The sequence below is a fragment of the Rhineura floridana genome, chromosome 16, assembly GCF_030035675.1.
Source record: "Rhineura floridana isolate rRhiFlo1 chromosome 16, rRhiFlo1.hap2, whole genome shotgun sequence".
NCBI lineage: Eukaryota > Metazoa > Chordata > Lepidosauria > Squamata > Rhineuridae > Rhineura > Rhineura floridana.
This window is the reverse complement of record NC_084495.1, coordinates 22943597-22959976: the sequence shown is the minus strand read 5'-3', so window position 1 is coordinate 22959976 and position 16380 is coordinate 22943597. Positions and strand designations below refer to the sequence as shown.

Below are 16380 nucleotides of genomic sequence, written 5' to 3'. Positions count from 1 at the left end.
TTCTTTTTTTAAAGTCTTCAATATCGTAACCCTTATTTCTGTTCCTTTTACTAGAATTTGGTAAAGAACCTCCCTGAACAGAAGGAGCTCAGTGCCTTAGCTGAGTTAAAGAATGAATACAATGATCTCTGCGAGCCAGAACAGTTTGGAGTTGTGGTAAGTTGTTTCATAAATTCAGCCTGTAAGTGCTATCCATTGTGCATGCTGGGAAGTTTGCTAGAGATGTCTGAGAGGGTATTGTTGTTGTTTTCCCAAATTATTTTACTTATTTTTGGTTAATGGTTGTATGCTGTAAAACAGATATTTTGGAACATATTCCTCCTATTTTCTATTTGCTTATCATAATAAAATGTATGCAATTTCCCTCCAAATTTGTATGATCTTAAGTCAATATAGGTGCATCATATGACACTCCAGAGAGATAAAGACTTTATTTATTTATTTATTTATTAGAAAATATTGAAAGATGTCTACCCTATTAAGTATTTGTGGTAGTGATGGTTAAGGTATGAAGGTGGCTTTAAAATAAGCAAGCAAACAAAGCATGGCTATCAAGGTGGTTAACAATAAAAACAGGATTAATACAACAATAAAAATAATTATTAAACAGAGTGGATATAAAAGTAGAGCTGAAGATCATAATATGTGGGGAAAGCACTTTGTCTCGGCTGGAAATTCATGAGGCTTGGTGCTAGGCGGCCCTTTCTGTGGAGACAGTTCTGTAAATGGAGCTCTGCAGCCAAAATCACATTTCACTGGTTGCCACCCTTTCAGCTTCTGATGGTAAGAACATTCAGAGAAGGATCTCTGCAGATCAGAAAAGGTACCGCCAGGGCCAAGAAGATTCCAGCATGGTTAACGAGCAAAGTCAAGGAAGCTCTTAGAGGCAAAAAGTCTTCCTTCAAAAAATGGAAGTCTTGTCCAAATGAAGAAAATAAAAAAGAACACAAACTCTGGCAAAAGAAATGCAAGAAGACAATAAGGGATGCTAAAAAAGAATTTGAGGAGCACATTGCTAAGAACATAAAAACCAACAACAAAAAATTCTATAAATACATTCAAAGCAGGAGACCATCTAGGGAGACAATTGGACCCTTGGATGATAAGGGAGTCAAAGGTGTACTAAAGAACGATAAGGAGATTGCAGAGAAGCTAAATGAATTCTTTGCATCTGTCTTCACAGTGGAAGATATAGGGCAGATCCCTGAACCTGAACTAACATTTGCAGGAAGGGATTCTGAGGAACTGAGACAAATAGTGGTAACGAGAGAGGAAGTTCTAAGCTTAATGGACAATATAAAAACTGACAAATCACCGGGCCCGGATGGCATCCACCCGAGAGTTCTCAAAGAACTCAAAGGTGAAATTGCTGATCTGCTAACTAAAATATGTAACTTGTCCCTCGGGTCCTCCTCCGTGCCTGAGGACTGGAAAGTGGCAAATGTAACGCCAATCTTCAAAAAGGGATCCAGAGGGGATCCCGGAAATTACAGGCCAGTTAGCTTAACTTCTGTCCCTGGAAAACTGGTAGAAAGTATTATTAAAGCTAGATTAACTAAGCACATAGAAGAACAAGCCTTGCTGAAGCAGAGCCAGCATGGCTTCTGCAAGGGAAAGTCCTGTCTCAGTAACCTATTAGAATTCTTTGAGAGTGTCAACAAGCATATAGATAGAGGTGATCCAGTGGACATAGTGTACTTAGACTTTCAAAAAGCGTTTGACAAGGTACCTCACCAAAGGCTTCTGAGGAAGCTTAGCAGTCATGGAATAAGAGGAGAGGTCGTCTTGTGGATAAGGAATTGGTTAAGAAGCAGAAAGCAGAGAGTAGGAATAAATGGACAGTTCTCCCAATGGAGGGCTGTAGAAAGTGGAGTCCCTCAAGGATCGGTATTGGGACCTGTACTTTTCAACTTGTTCATTAATGACCTAGAATTAGGAGTGAGCAGTGAAGTGGCCAAGCTTGCTGACGACACTAAATTGTTCAGGGTTGTTAAAACAAAAAGGGATTGCGAAGAGCTCCAAAAAGACCTCTCTAAACTGAGTGAATGGGCAGAAAAATGGCAAATGCAATTCAATATAAACAAGTGTAAAATTATGCATATTGGAGCAAAAAATCTTAATTTCACATATACGCTCATGGGGTCTGAACTGGCGGTGACCGACCAGGAGAGAGACCTCGGGGTTGTAGTGGACAGCACGATGAAAATGTCGACCCAGTGTGCGGCAGCTGTGAAAAAGGCAAATTCCATGCTAGCAGTAATTAGGAAAGGTATTGAAAATAAAACAGCCGATATCATAATGCCATTGTATAAATCTATGGTGCGGCCGCATTTGGAATACTGTGTACAGTTCTGGTCGCCTCATCTCAAAAAGGATATTATAGAGTTGGAAAAGGTTCAGAAGAGGGCAACCAGAATGATCAAGGGGATGGAGCGACTCCCTTACGAGGAAAGGTTGCAGCATTTGGGGCTTTTTAGTTTAGAGAAAAGGCGGGTCAGAGGAGACATGATAGAAGTGTATAAAATTATGCATGGCATTGAGAAAGTGGATAGAGAAAAGTTCTTCTCCCTCTCTCATAATACTAGAACTCGTGGACATTCAAAGAAGCTGAATGTTGGAAGATTCAGGACAGACAAAAGGAAGTACTTCTTTACTCAGCGCATAGTTAAACTATGGAATTTGCTCCCACAAGATGCAGTAATGGCCACCAGCTTGGACGGCTTTAAAAGAAGATTAGACAAATTCATGGAGGACAGGGCTATCAATGGCTACTAGCCATGATGGCTGTGCTCTGCCACCCTAGTCAGAGGCAGCATGCTTCTGAAAACCAGTTGCCGGAAGCCTCAGGAGGGGAGAGTGTTCTTGCACTCGGGTCCTGCTTGCGGGCTTCCCCCAGGCACCTGGTTGGCCACTGTGAGAACAGGATGCTGGACTAGATGGGCCACTGGCCTGATCCAGCAGGCTCTTCTTATGTTCTTATGTTCTTAAACACTTTTTAACCTTCACACCAACTTTTGCAATGCTGTGTTAGTTAATTTATCCTGAATAAAGTACATATATAAGCAATAGTATGCTAATTAACAGCAGCAACAAACACATGTCTTACTAGTTGCATCAGCTTCCTAAAATGCCGTCAGAAGCAATATTGTGTTCACCAATGTCTAAAGTAATAGAATAGCTTATTGAGCATCTGGTTAGTACTAAAAGTTCCTTGAAGCAGCAAATGGCCTACTCTTTTTTTGCCTCCTAGCCAAATGTAACATATTGGCTAGATGACTTCTTTGCAAGTCATGCATTGGCACAAATTGTTATTTTGCTCCTTGTGTAATCACTTCTACATTTAGGGTCTGCTGCACAGTGGAATAACCACATGACATTTATTTATTTATAAGATTTAGAAACCCACCCTTCTCTTAAAAATCCCAGGACAGGGTACATACATCATTAGAACCAAATGCAATACAATACAATACAATCCTACATATAAATTACACACAAAAAAATCAATATACAAAAATAAAAGCTGCCAATTTTAATGTATGGACAGTTTGGCATGAAAGGAGCTGTTCCTTCAGATAGTTGGATCCCAAACTGTTTAGGACTTTATAGGTTAACATCGGCACCTTGAATTGGACTCAGAACCATATCTGCAACCAGTTCAATTCCATAGGGCCAGTGTTACATGGGTCCAATAAAGTGTACTGTTAAAATTCTGCCAACTTCGTTCTGCAGTACTTCCAGCTGCTTGAACCATCTTCAAGGGCAGTCCCAATCTGGAAGTTACCAGGGCATGAGTTACTGTGGCCAAGATTTTTCTGTCCAGGAATGGATGTAAACTGGCAAATCAGATGGAGCTTGAAGACAGCACTCCTTGCCACTGAAGCCACCTGAGCTTCAAGTGATAAAGATGGATCAAGGCATATCCCTAAGCTATACATCTATTCTTTCAATGGGAGTGCAACCTGATCTAGAACAGGCTGTCTATCCAGTTTCTGGATGCTGGAGCTTCAATCCAAAGCAGCCTCGACTTGTCTGGAATCTGTTTAAATTTTAGCGTATGGATATGTCCCTATGGACACACCAAAAGCCCATCTGATCCAGCATCCTGTTATCACGGTGGCCAAACAGATGCCTATGGGAAGCCCGTAAACATAATATGATATAGACATTTGACACTTGAAAAGTGAAATGTCCCTGAAATTATGCCAAGGCAACAACCAGTGTAACAGAGCAAGAACCAGTGTAAAAGAGTAACTAAACTATTGGGTTTGCCTGTGTGAAGGTCAATTTTAATTCTAGCTCAGCCCTGAAATTCAAAGAGTGGCCTTGGGCTGTCACTCTGTCACAGTTAAACCTCCCTGAAATGTTTGTTGTCAGGATGAAATATTCTAACCCAGTGAATGGTTGCTCTCCTCCCCAAAAGGGCAGCTATGATATGTGTGAGGAAGTTTTTTAAAAAAGTGATTTGACTATCTTCATATAGAACATTTCTCTAACTACTGATGTTAGCTGTGAATTAATTATGGTCAAAATACTGCCCATTTTAAAGCTGTGATCAACAGTAAAAACAAGTAAATAAAGCTATAATGCAACAACAACAACTAATATCACTCCGTCAACTTGGGCTGCTTCTCTTTATTAACAGTTTTGTATGCAGTAATGTGATTTGAGTGCAGCCTTTGTGGTTTTGTTTCTACTGCCGTGTGCAAAACCTGTTTTCCTGGGTAGACATTTTCTCTTCCTATAGGACTATATTCAAGTCATGTGAATATCTTTTTCTAGGAACATGGTTACAGTATTTTAGCGTAGTTGTCATTTAAGCTTCTATTAGGTCCCTTTGGTTTCCCAAGGTGTTTCACCACTTGAGTTGTTATGATCTTTCACGTTGATTACGACTTATGGCGACCCTATGAATCAGCGACCTCCAACAGCATAAACCCCCCTGTTCAGATCTTGTAAGTTCAGGTCTGTGGCTTCCTTTATGGAATCAATCCATCTCTTGTTTGGTCGTCTTCTTTTTCTACTCTCTTCTGTTTTTCCCAGTATTATTGTCTTTTCTAGTGAAATGTGTCTTCCCATTATGCGTCCAAAGTATGATAACCTCACTTTCATCATTTTAGCTTCTAATGATAGTTCTGGCTTAATTTGTTCTGACACCCAATTATTTGTCTTTTTCGTGGTCCATGGTATCCGCAAAGCTCTCCTCTAACACCACATTTCAAATGAGTTGATATTTCTTTTATCCACTGTCTTCACTGTCCAATTTTCACATCCATATATAGAAATCGGAAATACCATGGGTCTGAATGATCCTGACGTTAATGTTCAGTGATATGTCTTTGCATTTGATAACTTTTTCTAGTTCTCCCATAGCTGCCCTCCCCAGTTCTAGCCTTCTTCTAATTTCTTGACTATTGTCTTCATTTTGGTTAATGACTGTGCCAAGGTATTGATAATACTTGACAAGTTTAGTGTCCTCATTGCGAACTTTAAAGTTACATAAATCTTCTGTTGTCATTACTTTAGTCTTCTTGATGTTCAGCTGTAGTCCTGCGTTTGTGCTTTCCTCTTTAACTTCCAACAGCATTTGTTTAAAATCATTATTGGTTTCTGCTAGTAGTATGGTATTGTCTGCATATCTTAAATTATTGATATTTCTCCCTGCAATTTTCACACCTCCTTCATCTTGGTCCAATCCCACTTTCTGTATGATATGTTCTGCATATAGATTAAACAAATAGGGTGATAAAATACACGGGTCTCACACCCTTTCCTATGGGAAACCAATCGGTCTCCATATTCTATCCTTACAGTAGCCTCTTGTCCAGAGTATAGGTTGCTCATCAGGACAATCGGATGCTGTGGCACCCCCATTTCTTTTAAAGCATTCAATAGTTTTTCATGGTCTACACAATCAAAGGCTTTGCTGTAATCTATAAAGCACAGTGTGATTTTCTTCCGAAATTCCTTGGTTCGTTCCATTATCCAATCTCTGTTTATGATATGATCTCTGGTACTTCTTCCTTTTCTAAATCCAGTTGGACATCTGCCGTTTCTTGCCGGATATATGGTAAGAGCCTTTGTAGAATCTTGAGCATTACTTTACTTGCATGGGATATTAAGGGAATAGTTCAATAATTACTGGATTCCTCGGGATCCCCTTTCTTTTGAATTGGGATATATATTGAACACTTCCAGTCTGTGGGCCATTGTTTTATTTTCCATATTTGCTGACAATTTTTTGTCAAAATTTGGGCAGATTCAGTTTCAGTAACTTGTAGCAACTGTATTTTTATGCCATCTGTTCCTGGTGATTTGTCTCTTCCAAGTATTTTAAGAGTAGCTTTCACCTCACATTCTAAAATTTCTGGTTCTTAATCATACAGTTCCTCTGTGAATAAATCTGCCATCCTTGCATCTCTTTTATAGAGTTCTTCAGTCCATTGCTTCCATCTTCCTTTTATTTCTTCGTGGTCAGTCAGTGTGTTTCCCTGTTGATTATTCAACCTCCCTACTCTTGGTTTAAATTTCCCTTTCATTTCTCTAATCTTTTGGAATAGGGCTCTTGTCCTTTTTTGTTGTCCTCTTCTATTTCTATACAATAACTATTGTAATAGTTCTCTTTGTACCTAAGTACTAGTCACTGTATTATTGCCTCTAGAGTTCTGACCATGTTTATATCTCTTTTTGCTTTTGCTTTCCTTCTCTCTTTAACCATTTTAAGAGTGTCTTCAGTCATCCATTGAGGTCTTTCTCTCTTTTTAACTAGTGGTATTGCCTTTTTGCATTCTTCCCTGATAATGTCTCTGACTTCAATTTATAGATCTTCTGGTAATCTATCAACTAAGTTTAAAGCCTCAACTCTGTTCCTTATTTGATCTTTATGTTCTTCTAGGATGTTATTTAAATTGTATTTTGGCATTAGGATTGCTTTGTTGTTCTTCCACCACTACTGCTGTTAATTGCCCCTGTGTAAATTTCTCAAACATTTAGTACTTCATTCTTTATGACCTTGTAGCACAAACCACATGATTGGATAAGATTGCTGGCTGTCTAAAATTGTATGTTAAGCAGTTTAATACTATAGTTCTCCAAATAGACCACTTCTGTGAAAATAATAGTTACTTCTAGGTGAGTATTTTGCCGTGTTCAAGCCATCTTCAGGTCCTTGAAGATGTAAACTAAATTTTGAAGTAGGTGTGTGAGTGTTTCCCATCTGTGTGTGTGTGTGTGTGTAATTGTATATATTTGAAAACCCATACTTCAGACAACCTGAAATCATTACTATCCATTATCCTTACACATATCAGAAGTAATTCTGCAGGACTGAATAATTTTTTTTCTTGCTATAGATCACTGAACTCCGACTTCAGTGTAAAGTGATTGTGAACTTTATGTTTTGCCTGAGGCTGTCCTTTTCATTTTTAGCATGCATTCTGACTCTTTCTCTGTCTTTGTATTACAATATAATCTGTTTGCTTTGTATAAAACTACATTCTAATGCTTCTTTTCAGGAGACTGTGAAGCTTCCATCAAAAGCTATTTCCACCCTTTTCTGTCTGCTGTAGATGCATGTTTGCTTGCTTATACCCGGACTTTTAAAATGTATTCATAGTAGCTAAGCCTTCCACAACTATCCCCACTGAACTTTAAATAGAAAACTCATATGTAATGTAATGTTTAATGCTATTTGCATAGCATCTCATTGTCTCTTTAAGGAAGAGTTATGGTGGTTTTAAGGAGTTGTTTTTCTACTATTTTTGTTTTGAGCAACAGAGTCCAATAGTGTTAGGGGCAAACTTCATGTTATACACATGTGGGTATTAAACCTCCAATAACTTGTTCTAAAAAGAATACTACTTCAGAGGGAGTAATTGAGACTGTGCAGCCTACTGTGAAAAATCACATTTGTATATTATACTGATATGGCTAGGAACTCTTTGCCAAGTACAGCTGCCCAAAGCATACATGTGTATCAAAACAGGTGATACCATGTAATACATATGGATTAGGTATACACATAGATGTTCTCTTTTCTATCCTGTTTGTTGGACAGACCTCTAAGAGGCAGAATTCAGTTCTATACACATATTTTTGACATTGAAGCACTAAGGTCCCATTAAAAACCTGTTTAACCTGATAGTTTATAGAGATTTCCCCTATTCGGGTGGCAGTTATAGATTATAGCCTTGCTAAAAGGCCTCTTGTTAATCTGGATACTGCTGTTAAGAACAGGTTAAGTAAGAAGAGGATGATTGGAAGATTGCCTTATATTTAATGTTTTTCTTTTCAAAATATGTATACCTATTTGCATATACAAATTAGGTAAGTTAATTATTAATAAAGTATTTTAATTGGATAATCAATATACCCATCAAACCTAATAAAGGTCAGAATTAATTGTTTAAAATTCATTTAGAAGAGTCACACTTTGTAATTAGGTTACTTATTATAACAGACTAATTAGCTTAATATTCTTATTTGTGCATGAAAATTAGAGCATCACATTTTCATTTAGATGAAACATTAAGATGAATTATATATTCAAATTAAGTACAGATTTTGGAGTTATATCTTAGGATCAAATGAAGTTTCACATCTAATGTGAGTGAGATGAAATTTAATGATGAATAGCAAAGGGGAGTTACCAGTCTTTGCTGCCAAAGTTTGCTGTTGTAAGTCTCAGAAAAACAACAACCCCCCTCACCTGTTTTTCTTGAAGCAATACTGTTTCTGATGATTCAGTGTGAGATATGTATAGGTTAGTGACATATCATCATAGTTTATGATACTGCTTTCCAGTCAGGTCCTGTAATCATATTTGGATGATTAGTTATCATTATTATTTAGCATTTTATTTAGCTTGTTCATTGTGCCAGCAGTTGTCATAAATGCATTATACTGGTGTGAAGACAGAAACTTGTCTTTAGATTTGTCCTTAAAAACTAAACAATCATTTCTATAAATGAATAAAGCACAAATGCTAATACTATGCCAATCCATGCCGAGAAAAGGAAGCAGCTCAGAGTGTTGCAGTTCTCTTCAAATGATAAAACTGTTAAAGCCTAAGATTAGTTTTGTGGCTCCCTTGCTGGTGAAAAAAAAATGCAGTAGGCAAAGCCCATAAGGTGTAGTAATTATTTAATAAACAATTCCTGATGCATTTTGCTGCTCTTCGTCAGGGAAACTGACAAAAAACAACATTATCTACAAGTGTATAATTTTACATCATATACACAAAAACCTCTCTTAAATTGTAACTGAATATTAATATACCTGCTCTATTCTGAAGTTTTTGGTTCAGCCTCCTCTTTTTTGCTCTCTTGTTGTTGCAGAACAACAGGAAGTGAGAAGAGAATTGTGTTTAAAATGCTGGAAGCAAGTTTTTGAAATATACATAATCTTTGTTGAAGTAGGACAAATCTTAGACAAGATTTTCTTAACCTGGCTGTGAGCTCTGTTATACAGATATACTGAATTCCTATAGACCAGGGGAGGGCAGACTAAGTTTGCAACACCTGTCCCTTCCCCAAAGAATCCCAAGGTCCACCACTTAGAGCCACATGCAAAACCGTGGTTTAGAAAGGGAATGGATATACCCTTAGAATTAAGGAACAGGACACTTCTGAGTGTATCTTACACCAGGAATTTGCTTTCAGTGATTGCTGTGGCTTAGAGCAAATGTGCTGGCTCCCAGGGAGGAGATGAGAACACAAGAACAGCCAGCTGGATCAGGCCAGTGGCCCATCTAGTACAGCATCCTGTTCTCACAGTGGTCAACCAGTTGCCCACTGAAAATCCATAAGCAGGACCTGAGTGCAAGAGCACGATCCCCTCCTGTGGTTTCCAGCAACTGGTATTTGGAATCATACCACCTCTGACTATGGAGGCAGAACACAGCCATTATGGCTAGTGGCCATTGATAGACAAATTAATGGAGGATAAGGCTAATTCTCTTGTAAAGCCATCCATGCTGGTGAACATCACTGCCTCTTGAGGGAGTGAATTCCATAGTTTAACTATGCACTGTGTGAAGAAGTACTTTCTTTTGTCTGTCCTGAATATTCCAGCATTTGGCTTCATTTCTAGTGTTATGAGAGAGAGAAAACTTTTCTTTATCCACTTATTCCATGCCATGCATAATTTTATATATTTTTATCATGTCACATCTTTTCTCTAAACTAAAAAAGCCCCAAATGCTGCAACCTTTCCTCACAGGGAAACACTCTATCCTCTTGATCACTTTTTCCAGCTCTCTAGCATCCTTTTTTAGGTGAGGTGACCAGAACAGTGTTGGGTGAGAAAAGAAGGAGGCACAGTGAGATTGAGATTGAATCTCACCCAACAATAGTACACATCGTTTCAAATGTGGCCGCACCATAGATTTGTATAACAGTATTATGAAACTGACAGTTTTATTTTTAATACCTTTCCTAATGATTCCTAGTATGGAATTTACCTTTTTCATAGCTGTCACACACTGGGTCGACATCTTCATTGAGCTATCTACTACAATCCCAAGGTCTCGTTCCCAGTCAGTCACTGCCAGTTCAAACCCTGTGAGCACATATGTAAGATTAAGATTTTTTGCTAGAATATGCATAACTTTCCACTTGTTTACATTGAATTTCATTTGCCATGTTACCACCCATTCATTCAGTTTGGAGCTCTTCGCAATCCCTTTTTATTTAACAGCCCTGTACAATTTAGTATTATCAGCAAACTTGGCCACCTTAATGTTCACCCCCAACTTTAGGCTGTTTATGAACTAGTTAAGAAGCACAGGCATTCTGAATCAGGCGATACTTATCCTTGGGGGTAACTCAATTTTTGACATCTGTCCACTGGGAGAACTGTCCATTTATTCCTACACTCTGCTTCCTGCTTTTTAACCCATTCCTGATCCACATGATGACCTCTTCTCTTATTTCATGACTGCTAAACTTACTCAGGAGTCTCGGTTGAGGTAACTTGTCAAAAGCTTTTTGAAAGCCTAAGTGAACTATGTCCACTGGATCACTTCTATCTCTATGCTTGTTGATACTTTCAGATAATTCTAATAGGTAAGTGAGACAGGATTTTCCCTTGCAGAAGCCATGCTGGCTCTGCTTTAGCAAGGCTTATTTTTCTATGTGTTTGGTTAATTTATCTTTAATAATACTTTCCACCAGTTTTCTTGGGACAGATGTTAAGCTAACTGGCCTGCAATTTCCAGAATCCCCCCCCAATCCCTTTTTAAAGATTGGTGTGACATTGGCCACTTTCCAGTCCTTAGGTATGGAGGCGGATTTGAGGGACAAGTCACATATTTTTGTTAGAAGATCAGCAATTTCACCTTTGAGTTCTTTAGGTGAATGCCATCCAGATCCATCAATTTATCTGTTTCTATTTTGTCTATTAAGCCTAGAACTTAATCTCTCATCACTGCTGTTTGCCTTAGTTCCTCAGGCTCCCTTCCTGCAAATGTTAGTTCAGGTTCAGGGATCTGCCTTATATTCTCTACTGTGAAGACAAGATGCAAAAAATTGATTTAGCTTCTCTCCAATCTCCTTGTCCTGCTTTAGCACACCTTTGACGCTCATATCATCCAAGGGTCCAATCGCCTCCCTAGATGGTCTCCTGCTTTGAATATATTTAAACAACTTTTGTTGTTGGTTTTTATGTTCTTAGCATTGTGCTCCTTCTGGGAGGAAGGACAGGATATAAATCTATTTAATTAATTAATCTTTTTTTAGCATTCCTTATTATCTTCTTGCATATATTTTTCAGAGTTTGTGCTCCTTTTTATTATTTTCATTTGGACAAGATTTCCTTTTGAAGGAAGTCTTCTTGCCTCTAATAGCTTCTCCTGTGCATGTAAAAGATGATATCAGGTGGAGTAGCTAGCTCCACCTAGCGGTTGAAGGCAAAAGAGCACTGTTGAAGTTTTTTTGCAAGTCCGTTCCTGGTCTGTGCCTGTTCCTGCCTCAGTTCCCTTACTCGGATGACTTTTTGATCCGATGCCCATCATTGCACAAGGCCTGGGAGGACCTCCATGTCACCTTGGCCAGTCTAAAGGACTATGGCTTCCTGATCAACAAATCCAAGATGTATAATACATCTGAGAGCGACTATAGACTTGCACAAGGAGCTCTTAAGGTTGTCCCAAGAAAGAATCAACAAGATATGCAGAGCAGTGTTGAATATTTATTTATTGTATTTGATTTTTATACCGCCCAAAGCCAGAGGCTCTCAGGGCGGTGTACAGCATAAAGTAAATACAATGCAAAAATACAATAAAATGACAATAAAAACACTAAAAACTTACATTTTAAGCATTTAACAGCCTGGTATATATTAACAACAGTAAAATATGTTAAAATGCCTGGGAGAATAAAAAGGTTTTAACCTGGAGCCGAAAAGATAGAAGTGTAGGCACCAGGCACACCTCGTCGGGTAGACTATTCCATAGTTCGGGGGCCACTACTGTGTTACCATCTACTGACATGCAGTGAGAAATGTAGTTTTGATCCCCAAGGATGCAGGGGAATAAAGGGTTAAAGAGTCATGAGTGAGCTGAAACAAGGCTCAGGTTGCAGCAATCACACAGCTGCAGGAATTTGTCTCTAATTGCTAGAGGGCCATAAAACTGTGTTAGAGGTTGCAGCAAGCGTGGGGGTTTGAGGAGAAAAGTCTATGCGGAGTTTGTTGCTGAAGGTGTTTGTGCTGCATAAGTGTCTCTGTCTGTTTATAGAGCTTATTTGTGTGATACAAATAAAGTTCTTCTTTACAACGCTCCTGTGTACGTCTGCCTATTACGTTCTACCTGGTTCTGAAAGTCCACCGCTAACATAGGGTTATGGGCCCAGATTACAGCCGGACCCAACAGAACCAGTAAGCAGACAAACTGGAAAAAGGAGCATATGCAGGCAAGGAAGGAAGCACCATCGAGCTCCCGGAGAGAGAGGCTAGGAGGGCGATGTCTTACGCATCTGGACTGCCTCTAGAGCGTCTCAGCGAAACTAACTATGTGAGTTGGTGCATTAAAATGCAAATGCTGCTCATGTGAGAAGATGTATGGCATGTCGTTGAGGCAGACGCTCCAGACGACTCCACAGAGGAATGGCAACACCAGGACCAGAGGGCAAAAGCCACAATAATCCTGGGAGTGCAAGACTCTCAATTGCTGTATGTGAGAGACAAAGAGACAGCAAAAGATGTATGGGAGGCACTTCGGAACGTGCATGTACGTACTACGGCTGGCAGCAAAGCGTTACTCGCAAGAAGGCTGTTTCAAACCCGCTTAAAGGAAGGCATAAGCATGCACGACCATATTCAGACTGTACGTAGCCTGTTTGCACAGTTGCAGGACAGAGATGTGTATTATTCTGACCAGCAACAGGTTTACGTGTTATTATCATCTTTAGATGCCTCTTATGACGCGGCAATCTCAGCGCTCGAGGCTTTACCTGATGAAGAACTGAACATGCTGTATGTTACCGAAAAGTTACTCCAGGAGGCGGAGAGACGACGTGAAAGCAGCGCAACTCAAGCCGCCGCTGGTCCAAGTAAAAGGAAAGACGTCGTTAAAGACTACACGAGTGTAAAGAAATGCTTCAGATGTGGTTCCACGAAACATCTTCGTAAATACTGTGATATGACAAGAAAACCAGAGAAAGGAATAGACTTTTTGTCTGTACAAGTAGTTAAAAGTGACACGAGTAAAGACATCAGAGAGAACTCCCCTGTTTGGGTGGTCGACTCTGGATCTACTCATTTTCTCGCAAATAAAAAGGAACAATTTAAAGTGCTCTCTTCTACACGTGAGCAAGTCATTTTGGCTGATGGATCGAAACGTGAGGTAATGGGGAGGGGCACTGTTTATGTAAAATGTTTAAAAACAACTCTGTCAAATGTGTTATATGTTCCACAAATGGACATGAATATAGTGTCTGTGTCTAAACTCAACAGTATGAACTAGGATGTAACATTTTCAAAAGGGACTTGCACTATAAGCAAAAAGGGAGAAGTGCAAGCAAAAGGACATTTACAAAATGCTCTGTATGTTATAGACCAAAATCCAATAGCTGCTGTTAATGCTGTGTTAAATAAACCCACCCACGATGGGTGTATTCACGATTACCACAGGAAGCTGGGGCATGCTAGTTTCTCAACACTACAGTTAATGCCAAAACACAGTGTTGATATTAAGTTTAAATGTTGCAAAGAATTTGTGGAATGTTCTGTGTGTAAAGAGACAAAGGCAGAAGCTGCACCGGTAAAGAGAAGCAGCGACTGCAAAGCGAGCAGGGTGTTTGAACTGCTAAGCATGGATTTAGCGGGTCCATTCCGTAAATCCAAGGGAGGTGCCAGATATTATTTAGTACTGGTGGATCACTTCACAAGATATAGTTTTGTTTACTTGCTCAAAACTAAAGCAGAAGCAGCTAAGCATATTCGTCACTTTGTTAAATGGGTGGAAGCAAAACACTCTGTTAAGGTGGCACAGCTGCATTCTGATAGGGGAGGGGAATTTCTCTCCAGCTCTTTGCAGAGATTCCTTAAGGAGAGAGGGATTAGACATTCTCTCACGGCCCCTTGGTCGCTGTCTCAGAACAGGACAGCGGAACGCTGTAACAAAAGCCTGCAAAATATGATGCGCACCATGCTGTCTGGCAGTAATTTAGCATCGGATTTTTGGGGAGAAGCAGCAATGTATGCGAACCATGTACTCAATAGGTTATACTTGATAGCTGTGGATACAACACCATACGAAATGCTATATGGGAGAAAGCCGAAAAACACACACCTCAAAGCTTTTGGTGCAAAATGTTGGGCGCATGTACCGAAAACGTGTAGAACTGGGAAGTTAGCTCAAAGAGCAGAAAGAGGGCATTTTCTTGGATATGCAGGAATACCATCAGCCTATCGTGTCTGGCTTCCTTCGCTACAGCGTGTAATAATCAGCAGAAGTATACAAATCAGTAAGGAATGGAATGCTGTTAAAAGCCCTATTTCCAAGCATAGTGACCCTCCAACGTCCCCAGATTCTGAAAGGGAAAGTCAGCCCACCATTAGCCGGGGTGGAGAGGACGAAGTATTGCAGGTACATCCAAAAGCAGAGCCAATACAACTCCGTAGGTCACAAAGAAGTAATCTTGGTAAACCGCCGGATAGATTTCAGGTACAGATGGTCAGAAGTGAACAAGTAGAACCAACTACATATAACGACATCTTAAATCTGCCAGACACTGAAAAAGGAAAGTGGCTCACAGCCATGAGGGAGGAAATGGACGCTATGAGTAAGAATAAAACATGGACACTTGAAATGCTTCCACCTGACAAGAGAGCAATCGGATGTAGGTGGATTTATAAAATTAAATGTGACAGTGCAGGTGAAAGTACAGCGATATAGGGCAAGACTGGTAGCAAAAGGATTTCACCAACATATAGGAGAGGACTATGATGCCGTGTTTGCACCAGTCATACGCCATGAAACTATCCGACTTATATTAAAAATAGCTGCCATGGGCAATATGAAAGTGTTTCACTATGATGTAAATACTGCATTTTTGTACGGTGACTTGACAGAAAACATATATATGGAACAGCCCCAAGGTTTTGATGACCAAACAAAGCGTGTATGTAAATTACACAGATCAATATATGGACTGAAGCAGAGTGCTAGATGTTGGTACGAAAAACTGCATATCGTTTTAGAATCTATGGGATTCGAAAGAGGTACAGCAGACCCATGTCTTTATATGCATAAACAGCAAGGAAAAACGGCTTACTGTCTTGTGTTTGTGGATGATATATTACATGTGTGTGACACCATAACACAAGATCATGTTTTTTCTGAACAGTTAGCCAGCCATGTAGACATTAAGAAGCTAGGTCCTGTAGCTCACTACTTGGGAACGGAAATATGTCTGCATGAAGATGGTAGTATCTCAATGCATCAGGAACAGAAAATACAACAGCTGTTGAGTGATCATGGTATGAAATAATGTAACCCAGTTAAAACTCCAATGGCCGTGGGTTTCCAAAGCGAGCATAGCGATAATGCATATGCAAACCCACGACAATACAGATGTATTATTGGAAAGCTATTATATATTGCGAAGGTAACCAGGCCAGATATATGTACTGCTGTACATATCCTAAGCAGGGCTGTAGAACACCCCACTTTACATGACTGGAATGGGTTAAAAAGGGTGTTAAGGTACCTACAAGGTACAGCCAGTAAACAGCTGTTACTTTCGGCCCCACAGGAGGGCGGTCTCGTTTGCTACGCTGATGCAGACCATGGAGCTGACTGCACAACCCGAAAATCTATATCAGGTTCGGCCATACTATACAATGGGGCACTCATAGAGGGGCACAGCATAAAGCAAACCA

The 16380-nt window shown here is 39.6% G+C and overlaps 1 protein-coding gene across 6 annotated transcripts in view; it reads left to right on the top strand.

The window, feature by feature from the left end:
* Window positions 1–16380, top strand: part of DIAPH2 (diaphanous related formin 2) — a 455139-nt gene that overhangs the window by 174867 nt on the left and 263892 nt on the right. For all 6 annotated transcript variants that reach the window (XM_061598178.1, XM_061598177.1, XM_061598175.1 and 3 more), the window contains one exon: window positions 55–156. In XM_061598178.1, coding sequence (XP_061454162.1) covers window positions 55–156 — 102 coding nt within the window. The remainder of the gene's footprint in view (window positions 1–54; window positions 157–16380) is intronic.